This window comes from Cibotium barometz, chromosome 44, assembly GCF_041138505.1.
Source record: "Cibotium barometz isolate CiBa-2024 chromosome 44, ASM4113850v1, whole genome shotgun sequence".
Lineage (NCBI taxonomy): Eukaryota > Viridiplantae > Streptophyta > Polypodiopsida > Cyatheales > Cibotiaceae > Cibotium > Cibotium barometz.
The window spans coordinates 11,482,790-11,506,518 of record NC_141089.1 but is presented as its reverse complement, the minus strand read 5'-3'; the positions used below and the strand labels follow the sequence as shown (position 1 = coordinate 11,506,518).

Here is a 23,729-nt window from a genome sequence, read left to right as displayed (position 1 = left end):
TATTATTGAGTGGAAAGGATTTATTGCATATTAAAATGCTTGAATGAAAGGTAAAAACCATGAGCAAATAACTCATGTAAAAACTAAAAATCGTGGAAGGGGTAGTTCTTGTACAAGCAAAATTTATCATTCATGTGAAGTGTTTTTAGCTGAGGATATGCATGCCTCTCTAAAGTGAGCAACTTATTTTGTTATAAAAAGATAAAATCCCATAGAAATTGACCATTGCCTTTTAATTTCTATTATATAAAGCTAGGTGATAAGTGAAAAAGCCATAAATTCAAGAGATGCTACACAAGTTGTACAATGTCTAAAATATTTTCTAGCACTATTGAATATGTGAGCATGGTTAATTTGTGTAAAATAATATTGTATAAGTACTTCTTTCTAGTTATGTAGCTTTGAGATGCACCATTATGTAATCCCAAGGCATTCATGACTCTTTTTGGCTTTAATTTGTAAAAGGAAAGACTTTGTGAAGTTTTGGAGTTTTGTCCAACTTAAGTCTTCTTTTTCCTTTGCTCTTCCTTCTCTCATTCCTAGATAAAAAGTTAAATTTCTTGATTTGCACTATCTAGCTTCTTTTTCCTTCGCTTTTCTTTCTCTCATTCCTAGATCGAGGTTTAAATTTCCTGATTTACCCTATTTGTGTGTTTGTGTGTGTGTGTGTGTCTCTCTCTTCTTCTTACTCCTCCCTCTCCCTCCCTCCCTCCCTCCCTCTCTCTCTCTCTCTCCCTCCCTCTCCCTCCCTCCATCCCCCCCCCTCTCTCTCTCTCTCTATAACAAATGCACGACTCTTCTTCTTGGCTTGTCTACAATTCTTGGTGATGTATTGGAATCTTCTCTTTTTGAAATCAAACCAAAATATTATATGTTAGCATCCTCCTTGCCTTTTTTCTCTCATTTAACATCTTCCTTAAGTAAAAGCTCAAATCACTAAATTTACCTCTCTCTCTCTCTCTCTCTCTCCCTCTCTCTCTCATGCATTCTCTTGTTGTCTTGCTTGTAAGAGTCATGTATTAGAAATTTCTCGGACTCAAAAATTTATCTTTCAATTTATACCAAAAGAATATCTTTGAGTATCTTCATTCTCCTATGCCTTTTTCTCTCTCATGTATTCTCTTGTCATGACAAATGGTTTCTCTCTCTCGCTCTCTCTCCCTCTCCCCAAAATGCTAGTCTTGTTTATTCACATGGTCCTACCAGTGCTTGCTAGGCAGCAATCGCATTACCTCGCATATGGACAAGCTTTTGGGATTCTTTCTTCTTTAGAATGCAACTACTAAAGTAAAGTACTCTTAACGTTTGTGAAAGTTGTGGGCAAGGGTGGAGGACGCAGGGTAGAAAGTTGTGGGCGGTGGAATATGAGAGATCACACATGAATGGTTGGAAAGATTCAGTGGGCCATTTCATCGGCCTTGGTCCCTTTCAAAAGCTGCAATCTACAGGCACGTGGCGTAAGATGAGAGGTATATGCGTGCATGAAGATATGTAGACGTGGCGCGCCACGTGGATGCATTGACCCTACAAGCTATGTGGAGCGATTTGAAAGGCGGCCTTCAAAAAGAGTTCATTGGCAGAAATTAGACGCAAATCATCTGGACTAAACGTGTAAAATCTCAGAGCCTTCATAATCCTACTTATCTCCTTAATCAAACCTAATTATCTCTTTAATCGGTCGTAATTATCACTTAAATTATCATCTCCAGACACTCTGCTTCTTACAGAAGTGCTCAGATCCTCTCTCCTTTCTAAGGTTCCGTGCACGGCACTTCAGAGATCCCTTCAGGTTTTTCTCTCTTGAAATCAAATGGCTGCAAAGCAAAGCAAAGCAATTTGATACCAGAAGTTAGAACCTTACGGTGTTTGCTGTAATGCTTTTGAAATGAAGACGATTAGCCCAAACCTGCAAGTCGATTGCAGAAGATAAACATCACATGCTTGGGATACTTAATCACCGTTCACCATAGGATTAGCATAGGATCTTTTGAACCAATGTAATTAAGCGTCTCTAGGCCAGATTATCAATCAGGTTTTCTGTAAAGAAGCAAGAGTGCTTTGGCAAAAATGGCGCAGGAGACTCATCAGTGTTTCATCGAGAAAGCTTCAAGCTGTCCGCCAATACCAGTTTCCAGATGGAACGTGGCCAAAGTGCACGTCAAACAGAAAATCTTGAGCGCAAGGGAGAGGCTTGCCAAGTTTCCAAGCATTGTTCCCCCGAAGCCATATGCAGATGATGAGCCCGTCGTGCTTGTCGGGCCTGTAATAGGCCTCGTGACAACCACCACTGCACGCATTTTGCTCGAGGTTAGCAAGAACGCCAGGGTGGAGATGACTCTGCACAGAGAGACCACTGGGGATCAGGAGAGTTCCATATCTAGAAGAGCTTCGGGAACCTTCCAGCTATGGAGGGGGTCGAGCTCCAGCTTGCTCAGAGCATCATTGTACAAGCCATTTCGTTCAGAAAAAGCAGTTGTGGACGCCGGGCCAGAGTCAGGGGACAGGTGCTCTGATGAGCACATCTCCATAGGTCAAAGCGCAATAGCCAGAAAAGGTTCAGGATCTTTGAAGCTATGGGGGAGGTCAAGCTCGAGTTTACGCAGAGCATCATCTGACAAGCCGTTTCTTACAGAAACGACAGTTGCGTCTGCCGCTGCCACTGCCATTGCCGCGCCAGAGCCAGGGGGCATGGGCGCTGATGAGTCTTTCTGCATAACCAAAGACAAGCGCGTCGTCCCTACTTCTACCGCCTCCATAGCCAGGAAAGGTTCAGGATCCTTCCAGATATGGAGGGGGTCGAGCTCGAGCCGCAGGAGCTCTCGCAGATCATCCAAGCCATTTCCTGCAGAAGCGGCCATGGTGGCCACGCCAGAGAGGGGGGATGGTGAATACATCACGGTAGTCAAAGAAATCGAAGGAAAGCGAGCCTTCGTGTTCGAGTTCAAGGGGCTGGTGCCCGGGTCGCGCTACAGCGTGAAGGTGCGGGGATGCCATGAGGCTGTGGAGAACAGCAGCTTCAGGACCTTCTCCACGGAGCCTTTTGAGAGCTTCCGCATGGCCTCCATCAGCTGCAACAGCATCTTCATCACCAAGAAGACCATCACCCAAACCTCAGACCTCTGGTTCCACCTCTCCAAAACCATCCAAGGTCCAGAGCAGATCGACCTGCTCATACACCTCGGTGACCAGGTAATTATCGTTAATGCTCCCTTAAAAATTCAATTAGCGTTCTTTGGTTTAAATTTAAATTCGAGTGTATAATGCCTTGCACTTTCTTTTCCCGCAATAAAACGACCGGACATTTCACTAAATTAAACTGCCCAGAAATTTTAGAAAAATCAAATAATCTGGCTTGTTGAACCTATCTTTTTTATCTGGCTTGTTGAACCTATCTTTTTATCTGTGAGAGCCGCATCAATCTACTAGGTAAGCTACCATAACCTTGTGAATTTAGGCACGATCTGCCCTCGTTTTCTTGCTCTCGCGAGTCAGTACCCTTATCAAAGCACCGGTGTGGCTTAACAGACTGTTTAAATTTAAACTTGTTTAGCAGTAAATTTGTAAGCTCAATCTTCTTTGTTTTAAAAAAGACAACAAATAAATGAAGAACCCCCACCCTTTAAAAAAAGGGGAAAAAAGAGCAGAAGAATGGCAATTCGGCCCTAGGGAAAATGTCATTTTAAACGGTGCTTTAATTATTTTTCACACTTTCTTCGTTGAGAGAGAGAGAGAGAGAGAGAGAGAGAGAGAGAGCGTTTTTGACATTTTTTCGTGTTATCTGTGTGTAAGAGAGAGTGAGAGAAAGAGAACAAGACAGAAAGAAAGAAAGTTCTAATAACGTCTATAAAAGACCAAAGCGTCTATGAGATCAAAAGTGTTACGGCGTCCATGAAGTGACCGAATCATGGAAAAAACATAAAAAACCCAACTAGAGCATGTAAGTGCTAGTGGTACAATGCTACAATTATACAGTGTGAGGTGATCAAAGTGGATTCTCGACATCAATGACTGTATAGAGGCTGTCCACATCCATTGTGTGTGGAGGGGCACTCCTGTGTCTGAGAGAGAGAGAGAGAGATTGAGATTTTATTAACGTCTACTATGAGACCAAAAAGATGTTACACGTGTAGACTGGATGGTCCCTATGTGTTATAATGTAATAAGTATAAGAGAGAGAGAGAGAGATCTGTTTTTTTGCTGAGACCAAAAGTAATATACATGATAAGTAGTTGTGGTAGAAGATGCATAGGGTAGATGGGTGAGTAAAATGACGAATGCTAATACCTACACATGCCGTACCTCAGTAATGTTTAAAAAAAAAAGCACATTCATGGAATCTTGCCTTTCATGTTTGTTTTAAATTAGCTGAAAAATGACACAATTGGACCACCTCCATTTTCTTTGCTCCCTTTCATGATCACTAAGTTAATTCTCCTTGATCTGTGGAGCTCCCAAATTCTCAGGTAAGCACATTCATGGAATCTTGCCTTTCATGTTTGTTTTAAATTAGCTGAAAAATGACACAATTGGACCACCTCCATTTTCTTTGCTCCCTTTCATGATCACTAAGTTAATTCTCCTTGATCTGTGGAGCTCCCAAATTCTCAGGTATTTGCCTTGTATTCTTTGGCGAGTAAATCTGAATCTTGCGATGCATTCGGATCTGAAAATTATGCCGGTTAGAGCCATCATCGACATCCAAAACCTTAGCTGTCATTAAGTTGGCCCTCCAGGCTCCTACACTTAGGCATCTCCAAATATGGCAAATAGAGAAAGAAACTGTAGAATGACGAGTCTCCCCTAATACGAAGAATTATTTAATCCATTAAAGACTGAGTTGAGGGATTCTAGCATCCATACAAGACTGATTGGGTTACATAGTCATCTGACAATGTCCTTTGGAGAACCAATGAGGTCCTCTGTGCTGGTGGATATGCTTGCTTCTGAACAGAATTTCTTTAACCTGGGGGAGAGCTAGCTGTCTAGATGTTGCAATGACAGTACCTTGTGGTCGTGGTTGCGCCAGTCGTGCACCTTTGTGGTGCATATATTGCCTTCTTTATGATTCTCTCTGGCTCTGCCCTGACATGTGAGAAGTGTCTGACTATGATCCTCTTATTTCCCAGTATGTCTCATGAGTTTGTCTCTCTGTCTCTCTATTTCGGGCCACACATCTTTGATCCTCATACTGGATGATGCGGTGGAGAGGATCAAATGCCTCTTTAAACAAGAAATGAAATCTCTTATGAATCTCGTAGTACTCCAAGCGTGGCATGCTCCTTTGTCTCTATCAGGCATGTCTGTCGCTAGATCACCTGGAACCCATATGATCCATACACATATCCAGGTCAGACATGTACACCACATGTCCCGAGAAGTGAGGGGTTTGTGACAAGCACTGCAAGTATATGAACCACTTTCACATGAATTGAACACAGACATATATCCATAGCACATAAACAACCAGAGACGATCACATCTAGAACGGCCATGTACTAGTCACTTCCTCACAGTGATAAGAGGATGGCTTTATTCAGATGACAAGTTACTTGGGAATACACGTCACGTGGTCTTGGGATCTCAATGGGGCACCTCAAGGTCTCATCACAAAAGCTCCACATAGAGATAAGAACAGAGGTAGATGTGGTAAGGGAGAACTGTGAAGGGCAGCAAATGTTGCTAGAGATTCACCCGCAGTAGTCACCTAGGTGTGGATACACCTGGTGGGTGTGTTCATGGGCTGAAAAGCAAGGCGGAAGCCTGCGAAGACATTGGAAGCTCAGGGAGTTAGCTAGGTGTGGATACACCTGGTGGGTGTGTTTACGGGCTGAAAAGCCAGGCAGAAGCCGGTGAACTCATGTGAAGGCATTGGAAGCTCAGGGAGTTAGCTAGGCGTGGATACACCTGGTGGGTGTGTTCATGGGCTGAGACAGACCTCGTGGATTTTTTGTTTTTCGAGCCGGGGTCAGAAGCGAGCAAGCTCGTTCTGAGACAGACCTCGTGGACATGCAAGCAATGTGGTGGGAAGCTACTTGCGAGTGTCTTTTCATTTGGTGATTGGTGGCCACAAGAACTTGTTTGTTTGTTTTCACTCTTGGCTGTACTTGGAGAAGTCAGGTGCAACCCGATGCTGAATCTGCGGGCACCTGTGTTCTTATACTTGGACGCAGACTTCTTTTGGTATTCTAACCTAAAGCTGAAACCGATCCCGTCAAGTGGGAATAGACTCCGTTGGACACCCACACGGGTAATAGCACAACTTAAAATCACAATTTGAAATGGACAACTTAATAACAACTGAAATTTGAAATGAAATGAAATGAAATAGATGGACACCAGCACTGGGGCCGGAATGGGCCGACCCGCCCCTCAATATATGATATATTATTGGGAGTATTTAACAAATACAATGCTCCATGGGTTCAAAGAACCAGATGATGTCCATGTAGAAATGAATACAGTACCAAACAAGAGGCTCGAAGTCGACGTTCGAAGTAGAGCGACCACTTGAGTGGTCCAGTCTCTACGGTCCTGTGCCTTCACTGGACTCCGTGGAGAGCGCCCCACTGGTGTTCCAGGACCACGCACAAACGGGCGCTCCCGTACTAACGCCCGGCTCTCTCGATCTCGGCACCTTTGGACCGTGGTTCTCCAAAAGCTTGGACTACCCGGCACCGAACGGGTGTTAGCCGTAGAGAAGATCCTTTATCAGATTTACAACAAAGTTCTTTACTTAAATCTGAATTCACTTACTTGTAGCTTGCAGATGGAAGACCAATACCCGAGGTATCTGTGCAGCTACTTGAGATGGACACCGAGACACAGTGGCCTGTCGAGGAGAGCTGCCTGTGGAGAAGGTGTAGCCACCTGAAGAAGGGAGCTACCGGCTGACTACAAGTGCAGCCACCTTGTAGAAGGCACAGCCACCTGTATGGAGAAGGGATCGCCTGTATGGGAGGAGGAGTAGGCGCCTGCAGGAGAAGAGGAGCAGCCCGCTGAAGTTGGTCACACAGTCGCCTGCTGCAGAGAGAAGGCAGCGTAGCCTCGTTATGAGGGTGGAGCAGGTGCAGTCGTTTGCTGGAAGTGGGCACACATCCGCCTGCAACAAGGGGCAGCGCAGCCTTGATAGGGATGAAGCACACAGCCGCCTACAGAGTGGGCAGCCGTCAGCCTATGGTGCAGCCGCCTGCCTGCACAGCCTGTATGGAGGATGGAGCGTAGCCTAAGAAGATAGGCCACCTGCTGCTGATGGACACTGCCTTGCTGCAGCCGTCAGCTAGGGCTCAGCCGCCGCCTGTGTGCAGAAACGCAGCCTGCTGGTGGTGGCATGCGCAGCCTGAGAGGAGCAAAAGCGCAGCCTGTGAGGAGCAAAAGCGCAGCCTGAAGAGAAGAAACCCAACCGCCTGCAAGTGGTGATGCGCAGTCTGTTTTTTTTTGTGTAGGGAGAGGAGGCGCACCATCGTCCTTTGTAAGTGTTGGAGGGATAGTTCCACGATCACAGCTGGCCGGCTCCCCACGTTTGCATGGGGGCGGCCAGCTTCATGGTGGTGTGGGTAGGTGACCATGCACCCACCCCACCTTGGCCCCTATGTGGGTGCCCACTTTTAAGTGAATGTGAACATATAACCTTATAAAACAAAAGGTTAGAAAATAAAGTATTAAACCAACATGTGCAATACACTTACCACTTGTTCACATGCAACAAAACTTGTCAGAAGACACAGCAAACTTCACGACTCACTGGCAGGTGTCCCCGCTCAGTAAGTGACACGTCAAGCAGGCAAACACAAAAATACAAGTCATGCGAAAACAGTTCCAAGCATGCAAACATAAATGCATGTGTAAACAATATCATGGACATATCTCCCGTTCATGGAACAAGTACAAAATATCTGTCGGACACAAAAATGGCATGACGTAAAACATAAATCCTGGTCTTCCTATGGAGTGACAGTCCCATAGGTAAGACACAGTTCCAGGCACGAGCCTCCCTATGGAGTGACAGTCCCATAGGCAAGACACGGCACAAATACTGGCTCTGCCATGGCGTGACAATCCCATGGATAGAACACAGTCCAGGTCATACACGGGTGGCACCAGTCTGGCTCCCGTCTATGTCAAGCAAAAATAATGGCCTCTTCACATGAGGCACCGGCCTGGCCTCAAGTGAACGAGACACAAAACTGGAGATGGACTAAATGGTCGGCCAATTGGTGACATCCCCCCGGGCTTCTAAAGGGTTGTCCTCAACTGAAAAGCCTCAAGATATGCCTGCAACAACTGTGGGTAGTCAACAAAATAATCCTCATTTACCCACTTTGCATCAATAGGCAAATAATTTTTGAACTTCACAAGGTATCTCCTGGAAAGCTTTCCTGCAAGTAGCCTTCTCTCCTTGTGAAAGACAATCTGCTCTGGGTGACATAACACTGGAACAAATCCAATACGGCTGAATTTGCAGCCTCACTTTGACCATCCGTTTGCAGGTGATAGGCTGATAGCAATGCTTTCCCATGCTGTGAGGGAATAGGCAATGGTTGTAGCAAACCTGGAGGCTTCTGCTTATCAAATTTCATCTTTTGGCAGGTGACACATGCACGCACATAAGCCTCAATGTCCTTCACCACACATAGGCAATTTTCGTTCATGAGATAGCCCTCTTTGATCACATAAGAGGCATGAGTGTGACCAGCCATCAAATCAGTCCATATATAGCAAAAATCAGCATCCAAATGATATAAATTTCGCATGGCAAATAAGTCCCCATGAGAGGCCACTGAAACTGCAGCCACATATGGCCTCCTAAACAATGCATCTGCTACCAAATTCTTCTTTATTGCTTTATTAATACGGATGTGAGATACAATAGGGATGGAATATCCCTCTTTGCCAGCATGATCAACACTACCCTGCATATCGGGAACTGCATGCATATCAAGCTTAGACTGCTTGTCCTCTTGCATCTTGCTTACGTTTGGCGCATTGCCGAAACATATGCTCTTTGCTTCCACATGCAAAACATTTCCCGTCTTTCGCATATTGCTCCCTTTGCTCAGGAGTCAAGCCAAACCTGTTCTTTCTGAACTTTCTGGCATGAGGCTCATGGTCCTCTTTTTTTCTTTTCCCCTTATCCAACGGGGCAGCCCTATCTGCATGGGCTCCATGGGCCATCATGGAAGTTTCATGAAGCACGCTCCACGAACCTGAGAATCAGATGTATGTGACTTTCCTGCATAAGGCAATGTCTCTCCATGAGACAACTTAGTAGGCAAAGCTCTTTTAGTGGCAGACCTGTCACCCCTACCATGGGATACATGTCGTGAATGCATGTGACCATCATGCCCTCCATGAGCACTAGCATACATATACCTGTCACGCTTTGTGCCTTGTGGAGAAGATGCATGACAAGAGGTGACTGTCACCTCTTCCCTTTGCATAAATGACCTCAACCTTTGAGATGCGTGATCTCCATGCTTCAAGCAAGGTGGATTTCTGAATTTCAGCTCTCCATCTTCCCCCTCTTTGATGTCACCTTTGCGGAGGAGGTAGGAAAGTGCCAACTCCCTTGGCTTCTTGCCCACTTCCTGTGCCATGGACTCAAAAGTCACATTTACCATTGCATCAGGCTCTTCTTTTTGCATGACTGTCTTTCCTTGAGACAGTTGTCCCCTTGAATCACTATCATTCACCCTCTTAAGGGGCTTGTGCCTTCCCTATAAAGCATCAGAATCACGCGAGGCACTTGATAGGCCCCTTGAATTAGGCACTTCCAAAGGGTTGCCTTAGCTGTCCATTGTGTTAAGTGTGCTAGAAGCGGGGTGTCCAATACACAGGTTCGTTTCCCCACTAAGAAGAGGGAAACAACCGTGCTCTGATACCAATGAAGCCGATCCCGTCAAGTGGGAATAGACTCCGTTGGACACCCACTTGCGTAAAAGCACAACTTAAAATCACAATTTGAAATGGACAACTTAATAACAACTGAAATTTGAAATGAAATGAAATGAAATAGATGGACACCAGCACTGGGGCCGGAACGGGCCGACCCCCCTCTCAATATATGATATATTATTGGGAGTATTTAACAAATACAATGCTCCATGGGTTCAAAGAACCAGATGATGTCCATGTACAAATGAATACAGTACCAAACAAGAGGCTTGAAGTCGACGTTCGAAGTAGAGCGACCACTTGAGTGGTCCAGTCTCTACAGTCTTGTGCCTTCACTGGACTCCGCGGAGAGCGCCCCACTGGTGTTCCAGGACCACGCACAAACAGGCGCTCCCGTACTAACGCCTGGCTCTCCCGATCTCGGCACCTTTGGACCGTGGTTCTCCAAAAGCTTGGACTACCCGGCACCGAACGGGTGTTAGCCGTAGAGAAGATCCTTTATCAGATTTACAACAAAGTTCTTTACTTAAATCTGAATTCACTTACTTGTAGCTTGCAGATGGAAGACCAATACCCGAGGTATCTGTGCAGCTACTTGAGAGGGACACCGAGACACAGCGGCTTGTCGAGGAGGATAAGGGGTAGCTGCCTGCGGAGAAGGTGTAGCCACCTGAAGAAGGGAGATGCCGCCTGACTACAACAAGTGCAGCCACCTTGTAGAAGGCACAGCCACCTGTATGGAGAAGGGATCGCCTGTATGGGAGGAGGAGTAGGCGCCTGCAGGAGAAGAGGAGCAGCCCGCTGAAGTTGGTCACACAGTCGCCTGCTGCAGAGAGAAGGCAGCGTAGCCTTGTTATGAGGGTGGACAAGGTGCAGTCGTTTGCTGGAAGTGGGCACACATCCGCCTGCAAGGGGCAGCGCAGCCTTGATAGGGATGAAGCACACAGCCGCCTACTCTGTAGGCAGCCGTCAGCCTATGGTGCAGCCGCTTGCCTGCACAGCCTGTATGGAGGATGGAGCGCAGCCTAAGAAGATAGGCCACCTGCTGCTGCTGATGGACACTGCCTGGCTGCAGCCGTCAGCTAGGGCTCAGCCGCTGCCTGTATGCAGAAACGCAGCCTGCTGGTGGTGGCATGCGCAGCCTGAGAGGAGCAAAAGCGCAGCTTGTGAGGTGCAAAAGCACAACCTGAAGAAAAGAAACCCAACCGCCTGCAAGTGGTGATGCGTAGTCTGTTTTTTTTTGTGTAGAGAGAGGAGGCGCACCGTCGTCCTTTGTAAGTGTTGGAGGGATAATTCCACGATCACAGCTGGGGCCGGCTCCCCACGTTTGCATGGGGGCGGCCAGCTTCATGGTGGTGTGGGTAGGTGACCATGCACCCACCCCCACACACACAAAAGTTAAGTGTGGCTTCCCACCTTGGCCCCTATGTGGGTGCCCACTTTTAAGTGAATGTGAACATACAACCTTATAAAACAAAAGGTTAGAAAATAAAGTCTTAAACCAACATGTGCAATACACTTACCACCTGTTCACATGCAACAAAACTTGTCAGAAGACAGATCAAACTTGACGACTCACTGGCAGGCGTCCCCGCTCAGTAAGTGACACGTCAAGTAGGCAAAATACAAGTCATGCGAAAACAGTTCCAAGCATGCAAACATGAATGCATGTGCAAACAATATCATGGACATATCTCCCGTTCATGGAAGAAGTACAAAATATCTGTCAGGCACAAAAATGGCATGACGTAAAACATAAATCTTGGTCTTCCTATGGAGTGACAGTCCCATAGGTAAGACACAGTTCCAGGCACGAGCCTCCCTATGGAGTGACAGTCCCATAGGCAAGACACAGTTCCAGGCACGAGCCTCCCTATGGAGTGATAGTCCCATAGGCAAGACACGGCACAAATACTGGCTCTTCCATGGCGTGACAATCCCATGGATAGAACACAGTCCAGGTCATACACGGGTGGCACCAGTCTGGCTCCCGTCCATACGACACCATCTTGCTAACACACGGGTGGCACCAATCTGGCTCCCGTCCATGTCAAGCAAAAATACTGGCCTCTTCACATGAGACACCGGCCTGGCCTCAAGTGAACGAGACACAAAACTGGAGATGGACCAAATGGTCGGCCAATTGGTAACAAAAGCACACAACCACAAACATTCTGCACGGTACACCACACTAGGGGCCGAAGATGGAACCAATCATTCAAGAATTTCTTGGGACCACCGATCACGAGGCCAAAAGGACTCTATCTACATGTCCACGAGGGCATGCCGCCTTCAAGTTTCTCCAGAAACTCAAGTATGTTCACAAGCTTCCGCCTTGCTTCAATAGTTGAAACAGCCCTAGGTGAATTCGGCCTTAGAAGCAGCCTTGTATGTAGGTGACCTGCTTAGGAACAGTCCCCGATGAAATCCTTTTGCTCAGATATGGCCATTAATGTGGTTGAACAGCCCTGCTCTAGGGTTTTCATGCTAGAAATCAGACTTTCCCTGCTCTTTCCTGGGCGCCTAAATTAGAAGTGCTAATTTCAGCCCTGAGCTTCTTCCATACCAACAAGGTGTGCTTGATCAAGGGCTCACAAAGTACAAAATGCCTACTAGCTATAAATGATTACATTACAAAAATGTTGTATAGTATAGACAACACCATAACTCTTCCTTTACATATAGTAGGGATGTGACAGGCAGGGAGTACAACACATAAGATACAACCATTACCAAATATAGTATCACAAAGGCCACCAAGAAAAAGATCTTGCTGCAGTTGAAGTCAGTACTCTTCCCAAGAGTGTTGCTGCATGTAGTACATCAAAGCTGATGAAGAATCCACATAGAACCTTAAATGATGTGTTGCCACTCATGCCATGTCAAGGACACAATCACATAGGGCTTGAGAATAACCACTCATGCTATCTTAAAAATGAAAATGCTTTGTAAACCCCCATAACTTATGCTCAAGCATGTGGCATTGAGGCCATTTACCACAGACTGCCACAACTTAATTATTTTAAGGCTCTCACTGTAGCATGTGCCGAGCTAGGACCGTGTAAAACAACGAAGCCTTTCTTTAAACGTGAGTTTAGTGAGTCTTTAGCAATTCTTTAAAACAGCATACATGAATCTGAAATAGATGTAGTAGAGACGACACCAGATAGGGTTCCGAATTACCCATTGAAAGCCCCTCCCCCCCCCCCCCTTCCCTTTCCTCTGCAAGCAGGAGTATTTGCTTTATTTCTTCGTTTGGAGAACTGTATATAAGCTGAACTGTGTCCACAAGACTGAGCGGACAAACTGACGGACTGATTGACCGCCATACGCAAGGACAAAGCAACTAAATGCTGGGCAGAACTGTGCATAAGCTTTAGGCGACTTTGAAACTATCTTCGAGAGAAATACACTGGCCCGAGATTGGGGGAAGGTGTGCTGAATACTCCTGAAGAGACTGAGCTTCTTTGCCTTGGGCTGAGAGCACAAGTAGGGTTGTAAGTATGCATAAGCAAGAGCCTAAGCATACATGGTTGAATTCTGATGATAATCTCTGATTTATGACTGATGATTTTGGGACTGATCTGAGCCTGCCTTTTTATATGCTTCAGGGTACCCAGTCGGCTGCCCATAAGCCTGTCAGCTGGCTGAAAGTGTCCACGACTGACATTAAATGTCAGTCGGCTGTAGCAACTATCTCACGACTAGCATTTAATGCCAGTCGGCTGCAGCAACTGTCTCACGATGCCTTTACCAGGTCAGGTGGTTGCCAGTCCTGGCCGGTTGGGCCCAAGATCTGGCTGACTGCTCCACAGCCTCCCAAAGGCTGGTCGGCTGAGCCTATATGCAAGGCTAAGGGGTTGGCTACCCCCCTTGCAAGGCAAGCCCAACTTGGGGGCTGCCTTGGGGCTGGCCCCATCTACACGCCCCATCTACACGGCGCACGCTATGGGAGATTGACCTACATAGCTCGTGCCTTACATGTCCTGGACTGGGCTCACAAAGGGGTCACAGCATACAACAAATAAAACCTAAAAGGTACTACTTCTGTACATGATTCTTTCAATGTTGATGAGCCAATTTGTCACCGTGTACCACAGTGCATGGGTGCACGTGACATTCCCTCCTGCTTAGCTTGGCGACAGATTCATAGCTTCGAGGTAGTCCGCCAATAACTGTGGATACTGGAGGAAGAATTCTTCATCTAGCCAAACGGCTTCATGGGTCCCTCGATCTTTGAACTTTGCAGAAAATTGGTGAAGACATTGTCCAAAACCATGCTTCCAGTGATGTAGAAGGATTTGCATAGGCTCTATCACCTCTGCTTCATCAATCATTTCTGGCTGCTGCTCTTCTTGAACATTCTGCAATGAAGGTCCAATATAAGGCTTTAACCAAGAGACGTGGGAGACGTTGTGCATTGTTTGTTGGCAATTTGAGTTGCATGGCAACGTCGCTTATCTTCTTTATGATGGGAAAAGGATTAGTCCTAGCAGAAGAAGTCAAAAGGGGGCAGTGGCTTCAGTGGAGGAGGATCAGCAGAGGAGTCGAAAGGTTGCCAGGTGTACCACCCAGCAACAATTTAGTAGAGGGGAATGTCACGTGCACACCCAGAAGGTGTACAAGTGACATGGCATATCCTAGCATCCATAAGCATTAAGCAGGACATTTAAGCATTAATCCAAGTGTCTAGGCATCCACAGCATGTATGGGACTGTTTCAGCACCATTCTCAGCACATAACTCATCAAAGCATTTATTAGCATTTAACATCAAGTCGGGGCCTGTTGTGACCAGCCAACAAAGTATTGAGCATTTATGCAGTCGTGAGGTCTCAGACAACCTGGCCAACAGCAGCTTATTTGCCCGACCAGCATCAGAACACCATATATATAGAATCACATCACTTCAGCATAGATCATTTGGTTCTTCTTAGCTTTTCCTTCCTAGGAGACAAAGGGAAACAGTTCAGCAGTCAGCATCAGAAGCATCAGTAGCATATTCAGCATCCAGCATTAGTCATCTTCCTACCTCCTACATAGAGGAAAGCCGGCATCTAAGGGTGGACCTCAGCATTGGAGAAAGGATCAGTCATCATCATCGTCAATCAACATATCTCTCTCTTCCCGAGAAGGATATTCATTGTAACCATTCATTAATATAGCTGCATTGCATTGCATTGACACCATTGTCTATCTCTTAAGTATCATTAAGTGAAGTTTAGTATTAGCCTGAGGTTGTTTTCTATGATCAATTCCTCGCATGTCAAAATTAGAACCCCAAATGACTGGCCTCGTCCAGCAATTTTCGGACATCATGTTGAGGGATGATCTTCTACCAAGACCCCCACCCTCTCATCTTGAAGACCATCGTATCGAATTTGTACCTAGAGCTGAGCCACCCAGTAAGTTTTTGTATCGTCTTTCCAAGGTGTTGGAAGCTGAGTTGGAGACGCAACCAGCACAGTTGCTGAGGTCTACTTTCATCAGGCCTTCTTCCTCTCCATTTGCTGTACCAATTCTGTTTGTGCAAAAGAAAGATAAGAACGCACTTCTCTTTGCAGATTACTGAGCCTTGAACAAGTTGACAATCAAGAATAAGTTCCCCATGCCAAGGATAGAGTACATCCTTGAAAGGCTCAACGGTGCTCAGTACTTCACAAAGATCGACCTCAAAAGTGGCTATCATCAAGTCAAGATTTTCGAGGCTGGTATCCCAAAGACTGCCTTCCGAATAGAACGAGGGCATTATGAGTTCGTGGTCATGCCTTTTGGTTTGATCAATGCACCAACGACATTCAACAAGATGATGTCACGAGTCTTCGCCGTACTCATCAGTATGTCTTTTCATTTTTTTGGATGACATTCTTATTTTTTTTGCCACTGCAGAGCAGCACATGAAAGATGTGCAACAGGTCTTGCAGCTTTTGCGAGACAACAAACTCTATATTAATGCTAAGAAGAGCATATCTAAAGTTCAAGAAGTCCAATACCTGGGCTATGTGATCGGTTCCAATGGCATTCGCCTTGATCTCGAAAAGATAAAGGCAATCCTCAATTGGGACGTTCCAAAGACAGCCCAAGAGATACATTCCTTTGTGGGCTTGTGCCAAAAGCATATAGCTCGCATATGGATCGGTTTTCTAACCTTGCAGTACCATTCACAGATTTGCTCAAGGGAGTGAAGACTAGAAGACAGAAAGTTTCAGTCATATGAAAGGCTTTAGAGGCTTTCTTTGCTTTGCAAAAGGCAGCTTCCGAAGCACCAGTTCTTAAACTCCCATCATGGGATGACCCTTTTGAGGTAATCACGGAATGCCAGTAATCTCGCCATAGGATCACTTTTGCAACAAGAAGGTAGACCAATGGCGTATTACAGCAGAAAGTTGACTGATGTAGAAAAAAATTATTTTGTATATGACAAAGAGTTGTTAGGGGTTATCACAACCTTGAAGCAATGGAAGCCTTTTCTTTATGGAAGGAAATTTATTATGAAGACAGACCACCAGGCCTTGAAGTGGTTACAAACTATGCAAAGCGCCCAGTGGAGCGATCGATAGCACCGGTGGAGCCGGTTGTTCCAACAATTTGGGGGAATGATTGAGTATGTACTGGGTAAGAACAACCCCGTTGCGGACGCTCTGAGTCGCAAAGGCAGTATTCAGACGGTACATGAGTCCACTATGTTGGAGATACAAGGAAAAGATTTAGACAGTATGAAGACACAATATATAGATTGTCCAGAATTTGAAACTCCTTACAGGATGGCCCTTTATTCCGAACCGGGTCATTACACCATTTAGGACGGCTGGCGCTTTTACAAGGGTCAACTATGTGTTCTCAGGGAGAAACGACCAGCACTCCTCCATGATGCGACTGCAGGAGTTGAATCCTTTGAGCCAAAGACTTCTTTACTACGGGAACTACATGGCAAATGTTGATAGATATGCTCAGAAAACCTGAGTCACCACTGACCTGTCTGTGGAATCCTTCCTCACACCATCTTCGTCGTTCCTGAATCTCTGAACCTCCTGAGGTGATGTTGGAGCAAACTTCCGTCTTCTTTTGTGGAAGAGAACCCCCTGGTGCCAGTTGTAGCCCAAAACTCCATTTACTCCTTTGATGATGGATGTCATTCTTCCCCAGAGAACTCATGGGTAAAACCTGTATGCCTTGCAGATGCAAAATGCTAGATTGACTGCTAGGATGACTACTATGCTGATGGAAGTCTTGTGCAACCCTATATATTGTGCAAGAATGCAGATGGATGGGTTACTGATGCATGCCTAAGGGGAAAACCCTAAGGATGGCTTGCAAGATCTTGAGGACTGGATTTAATTGAGCAGAAGTCACTAACATGTTGTCTTACTGAATGACCTTTGGAATGAACATGAACTAAGGCTAGTTACCCTCTTAACGCTCTAATACCAATGTGACATGCGAGGGATTGATCGTAGTAAAACAACCTTAGGCTAATACTAAACTTCACTTAATGATACTTAAGAGATAGACAATGGTGTCAATGCAATGCAATGCAGCTATATTAATGAATGGTTTCAATGAGTATCCTTCTCGGGAAGAGAGAGATATGCTGAATGATGATGATGATGACTCATCCTTTCTTGTTGAAGTGATGCGATTATATATGGTTTTCTGATGCTGGTTGGGCAGTTAAGCTGCTGTCGGCCAGGTTGTCTGAGACCTCACGACTGCATAAATGCTCAATACTTTGTCGGCTGGTCACAACAGGCCCCAACCAGATGCTAATAAATGCTCTGATATGAGTTATGTGCTGAGAATGTTGCTAAAACAGTCCCATACATGCTGTGAATGCATAAATAACACTTGAATTAATGCTTAAATGTCCTGCTTAATGCTTTTGGATGCTAAGATATGCCATTTCACTTGTTCACCTTCTGGGTGTGCACGTGACACTAATGAAGTCGCTATCTGCCGTGGGGGGACGTAGATCATTGCACACTCAGCTCCCTTTCTGATAGCTCTACTAGCTTGAAGGTGGGAAATAAGGGGAATACCTTGAATGCTCGGATCCTTGCGAATGATAGTAGGCTCAGTCAAACCTTCTACGATTGTGAAGGTGTCCTGCCTCCAATCAGGAATGGGCGCATACTGGGGGAACCACTGAATTCCAAGGATCATGTCGCACCCGAGAAGGGGTGAGACAGTGAAGTCCCTCTGAAATTGGGCCTTCTGAACTGTGAAGTATGTAGGTCACATCCAAATGATACGGCACAAGGGTACATTTCATCTTGGTCGCCAATTGCCGAGACATGGCATCTTCTGAACTGCCCATGTCGAAGAGGACAACAAACTGTTGTCCCTTTGTTGTGCCATAAGCTTTGATAAGACCTTTTTGACACTCCTCAGCTCCAATCTCCTGCTTATCATCGAATACCACTGCGGGCACCACATTCAAAGCGGCAAAAGTCAAACAGCATTGGTGGTTGAGGGCGGGGGTGGTACAGTTGTGGCGGTAGCCACTGTAGAGGTTGGTTGTTTGCTCTCTTTCACTTCCCATTTGGTACAATCCTTCTTGGCATGTCGTGTGTGGTGGTAGAAAAAACAACGGTTCTCTTTGCAGTACTGGTCCTTCTCATCTGACTGCAGGAATCCTCCCGTAAGGCCCTCCTTGATCTTTTCTTCAGGGGTCTTCTTAGGTCTATCTTGTCGCTCCTTCCCAGAGCTATTCTAGCCCTTCTTCTTTTGATACTTGTTGTTGTTGGGAGCCCCCTTACCTGCCTGCTGGTTAGACGCTTAGTTCTGCTGGTTGGACTACATCTGCTGTGGTGAGGATTGGGGGTGACTGGAGCAGTCTTGGGCTTGCCTCCATTGAGCATCATCTCATGATTCTGTGCAAGAGTCAAAGCCCTGTCATATGTCTGAGGTTCAAAATTTCAAACAAGGAATCGAATGTTTGGATCCAATCCCCGAATGAATTGCTTAAGCTTCTCCTCCTCGGATTTCCCCACTGTTGAGCTGATGTGATCACCTTGTTGGAGTAGGTGAGCACAGGGGAACCATTTTGGGTGAGTTTGTAGAACTCATCTTCAAGATTTGTCATGTATTGTGGAGGTAGAAACTTGGTCTTCAAATCTGACACAAAAGTGTCCCAATCATAGTCCAGTAAGCGTGTGTAGGAATCTGTGCGCAAACGGGACCAATGTTGCCACCAAGTAACTGCATCACTTGTGAGGTGTGGAGCCGCCAGATGGACTTTGTCTTGGGTTTCTGTGATTTTTGAAAGAGGAAAGTGGGCAACAAACTGGTGAATAAACTGAGTCACAACCGAATGGTCGCACTTGCTGTCGTACTTGAAGTTCGGTGAGGCATGGATAATTGTTGTCGAGGCTATGGTTGGGGTTGTGGAGGATTGAGAAGGGTGGAAAGAAGTTACTAGAGTCCGGAGTGTCTGTTGGAACTCGTCCCTCAAGTCTTCTCGGGCCCATAGTTGTTACGAGGTGCGCCTCTGATGGTTCGAGGCGTTCGAGGCGTACGTTTGCCTGATCGAGGCGTTCACCATTTTTTTTTTTTTTGTTGGTTTGAGTCTTTAGACGGGTGCTTTAAGGGCCCAAGGCAACCCCTCTCACACAGTGCACACACTCTCTCTCTCCCTCCCTCCCTTAAGCCTTTCTCAAGACCCAAAGTTCAAAGTTCAAACTTCAAACACACTAGGATGATGATGTTTTTTATACCCACTTTTGGAGCTCTCTCTATACTCTACCGGTTCATTTCAGTTCATTTCATTTTACTTTGTACCCTTGAATCTTGATGATGATGATGGACTATTTTGGCCTTTTGCAGACGTTTAATACAGACGTTTTTTCTTTCACACACACACACTCTCTCCCTCTCATACACACCCTCTCTCTCCCTCCCTCAAGGCTCATACATACACACTCTAGTCTCTCTCTCTCTCTCTCTCTCAACTTTCACTATATATATTATATCTATCTATCACTATATATATATATATATATATATATATAACAAACGCCCTAACACGCCTCTAACGTCTCTAAAAAGTACGAGTCTTTTGAGGCGCGTACCATACCCGCCTTGTACCAAACGCCTTTGACGTCTCTAACAACCTTGCTCGGGCCTGTCACTTGTGGTTTGCCTTCGCTTCAAGCTTCGTCCGCAATCGCTCCTCTTTGGCCTTGCGTTTGGCTTTCTCTGCCAGTTGTTCGGCCAGTCTTGCTTCACGGTTTCGCTCTTCCTTTTCAGTCATCCATCGACACCATTGTTCCATTGAGGAACTTTGTTCTTTAGGTGTCTTCTGCTAGGCCAAGGTTGCCTGTATTTGTGCCAGTTTTTTTTCCACCTGCACTCTTTCGAGATGAATCTGGAGTTGCCGTATCTGCTCCTTTAGCTTTTGCTTGTCTTCATCTTCTTTTTGCGGAAGCATTCTTCGAATGCTTCTTCTTCTTTAGTGATGTCTTCAGAGCTTGATGCCATTGTTGGATGGGCGAGTGGTTTTTGTCGATCTCAGCTTTACCATCCACAAGATGCCCTCACCCTAGGTTGCCTGGTTGAATCACGTCCCAAGCTCTGATACTAATGTAGCATGCGCCAAGCTAGGACCGTGTGAAACAACGAAGCCTTTCTTTAAACCTGAGTTTAGTGAGTCTTTAGCAATCCTTTAAAACAACATACATGAATCTGGAATAGATGTAGTAGAGATGACACCAGATGGGGTCCCGAATTACCCACTGAACCCCCCCCCCCCCCCCAAGCAGGAGTATTTGCTTTATTTCTTCTTTTGGAGAACTGTATATAAGCTGAACTGTGTCCACAAGATTGAGCGGACAAGCTGATTGACTGACCACCAAATGCAAGGACAAAGCAACCAAATGCTGGGCAGAACTATGCATAAGCTTTAGGCGACTATGAAGCTATCTTCGAGAGAAATACACCGGCCCAAGACTGAGGGAAGGTGTGCTGAATACTCCTGAAGAGGCTGAGCTTCTTTGCCTTGGGCTGAGAGCACAAGTAGGGCTGTAAGTATGCACAGGCAAGAGCCTAAGCATACATGCTTGAATTCTGATGATAATCTCTGATTTATGACTGATGATTTTGGGACTGATTTGAGCTTGCCTTTTTATACGCTTCAGGGTGCCCAGTCGGCTGCCCATAAGCCTGTCGGCTGGCTGAAAGTGCCCACGACTGACATTAAATGTCAGTCGGCTATAGCAATTGTTACTTGACTGTGAGCTGCAGCAACTGTCTCACGACTAGCATTTTATGCTAGTCGGCTGCCTTTATCAGGTCGGTTGGCTGCCAGTCTTGGCCGACTGGGCCCAAGATCTGGCCGACTGCTCCACAGCCTCCCAAAGGCTGGTTGGCTGAGCCTATATGCAAGGCTAAGGGGTTGGTCACCCCCCTTGCAAGGCAAGCCAACTTGGGGCTGCCTTGGGGCTGGCCCCGTGTCCATGCTATGCAACTAAATGCCTATAATGCATTTGCTGCTATGGCTGACATCTATATGCATTTGAATGATGAACACTTGCTGAATTCTCCACAGTGGGTTAAGAGGACTGACTTGACAGTTTAAGGCTGGGATACTGACCTACGTGGGCTCACATCATACGACAAATAAAACCTAAAAGGTACTACTTCTATACATGGTTCTTGCACTGTTGATGAGCCAGTTTGTCACTGTATACCACAGTGCATGGGTGCACGTGACAGTCACCGATGATCTGGATGCTTACACAACGATCTGGATATGGACGATGTGGATCAACACAACTGCAGTTTTCAGGTTTTCACAGTCAGATCGTTTCGCTTACAGTCGGATTCTTTTGTCATAACAAACTGATCCCACTTTTTCACTGCTTCTTCTGCAGGCGACACGTGGTGAACAGAATCGCCCGATTCTTGGATCGTTTTTGTCTCAGATCCTTTTCGTGGGTCCGATTGCCTGATTCTTTGATCGTTTACAGGTTTTACAATTGGCCGATTCAACTGTTGCATCGTAAGCTTCTCCGATCGATCGATTGCCTTAGGCTGATGATACATCATCACATAACATGTAGCTACTCATGCTAATGAAGATAACGTCCACCAAGTAAAGGATCACAAAGTCGATATAGAAACCACAAGGGTTTTGGTACCACCACCAAGGATCAACAAGAAAGGAATGCCACAGAGTATAATCATCAAGTATTATGGAGATGTGTCGACTCACATGTCCACCATGTCAATGAAGAAGTCACAAAGGAGAAACCATGCTCCACCACAAAGTCTATAAGGACTACCAAGTTAATGAACAAGAAAGTGTATTCACGCATCTCACACATGAGTTGGATACACCATGCCATAGATGTTGGCTATTACTCTCACAAAGTATTCACACACGGAGCGTCCTCAATAGCAACAACAGCAGCTTGATTTGATGTTCACAAATGATTGAGTACATGGATGTTTTCTTCTTCACAAAGGTCTCACACAACGGTTTGCTTGCTCACACAAAGGGTTTGAAGAGCCCTTTATCATTTAGGGCATTACAACAAGAAACATGCAACGTTCAAAAAGTTTTCACAAAGGTTAAGGCTACAGAGGTTTTCAACAAGGTAGAACCAGTAAGTCCGAAAGTCAACCACTTCCCGTGAATCAAGGAAGAAGTTAATGCATAGGTTTCTCCCCACAAAAATCAAGGAAAAAAAGCTCTGGAATTCCCCTGAATCAGGTTTCCCTCACGTGCCCTTTGTTGGCGCTTCACTTGCTGAAGTAAGGCAACCTTCATGCACTGGGATTTGCTCAATCTTGAGCTTGTTTGTTGTGAGCTCAAGCTCACCACTGCAGAGGAGGTTCACATAGAAGCTTCACAGAGTATACAAAGCGCAGATTACAAAGTATGCTACTGAAAAAACCACCTTCTAACAGTGAGCCCAGCTCACTGGAACTCTGATTCACCTCCTCGGTTCACCTCTGAGATTTGTTGTACTCACAGAGAGTTATTCACAGAGATAAGTGCACCTTGAAGCTCAAACATGGCAGCTCACAACTGCTTGAGCTTTAACTGACTGTAGGCGCAGAATGAAAGTAAAATGAAGCTAGGTGAAATAGTATTACCTCCCAGCTTCCTGGACTTGAAATGCTTGTACTTGAGCTTTAAATGAGCTTCGACTAGTGAAGCAATGAGCTCACTCTTGTCTGCCATTGTCACACAGAAATGCGCCTTTGTTGATGCAGTTTGCTGCCTTCTTCACACAACGGATGCAGCTGTTAGCAGTCATCTCCTGTCTGTATATTTACACCAGGGCCTCTGTTGTGGGTGTGCCCGCCTGATTTAGGTGTTTTCTCATTTTTCCCCACTCTCCATATTTTTCCCTATTTTTCCTCAGGTGTGGGAGGCGCTGTCTTGTGGCTCCTGGCTGATCCAGACACTGGCCGACTGCTGGTCTGAGTGTTCTGACATAGGCCGACTGCCCCTGCTGCTCCACGTCTCCCTCTGTGTGCTGGCCGACTGAGTTTTTTTGGCCGACTGGAGATATGAGCATGTCGTGAGCTTCATGTTGCTGTTGGCTTCTTTTTGAGCTGGCCAATTGGCTCATAGGGGCCATATAAATGGCCGCTAGCCCCCACACACATTGTATTGGGTATTTTGGGATTTTCTTGTGTATATAGCAGAGCTACACGCCTCTCTCTCTCTCCCTCTCTATTGCCGTGTTTTTCTGCAGTGCACTTGCTCTTGTGTTTTCAGATCTTGTCTTCATCTCTGCTGCACATTCTGACATGGTATCTGAGCTCTAGGCTCAATCTGTGAGCCTGCAAGAATGAGGTCATCAACATAAAGCACAATTATGCATATATCCCC

At 45.9% G+C, this 23,729-nt stretch overlaps 1 protein-coding gene across 1 annotated transcript in view; it reads left to right on the top strand.

The window, feature by feature from the left end:
• Positions 1 to 1,589: 1,589 nt before the first annotated feature.
• LOC147612959 (uncharacterized) overlaps positions 1,590 to 23,729 on the top strand; it is a 36,238-nt gene continuing 14,098 nt past the window's right edge. Inside the window, exon 1 of the mRNA XM_086782236.1 lies at positions 1,590 to 3,189. Coding sequence (XP_086638362.1) covers positions 2,068 to 3,189 — 1,122 coding nt within the window. The 5' untranslated portion in view covers positions 1,590 to 2,067. The remainder of the gene's footprint in view (positions 3,190 to 23,729) is intronic.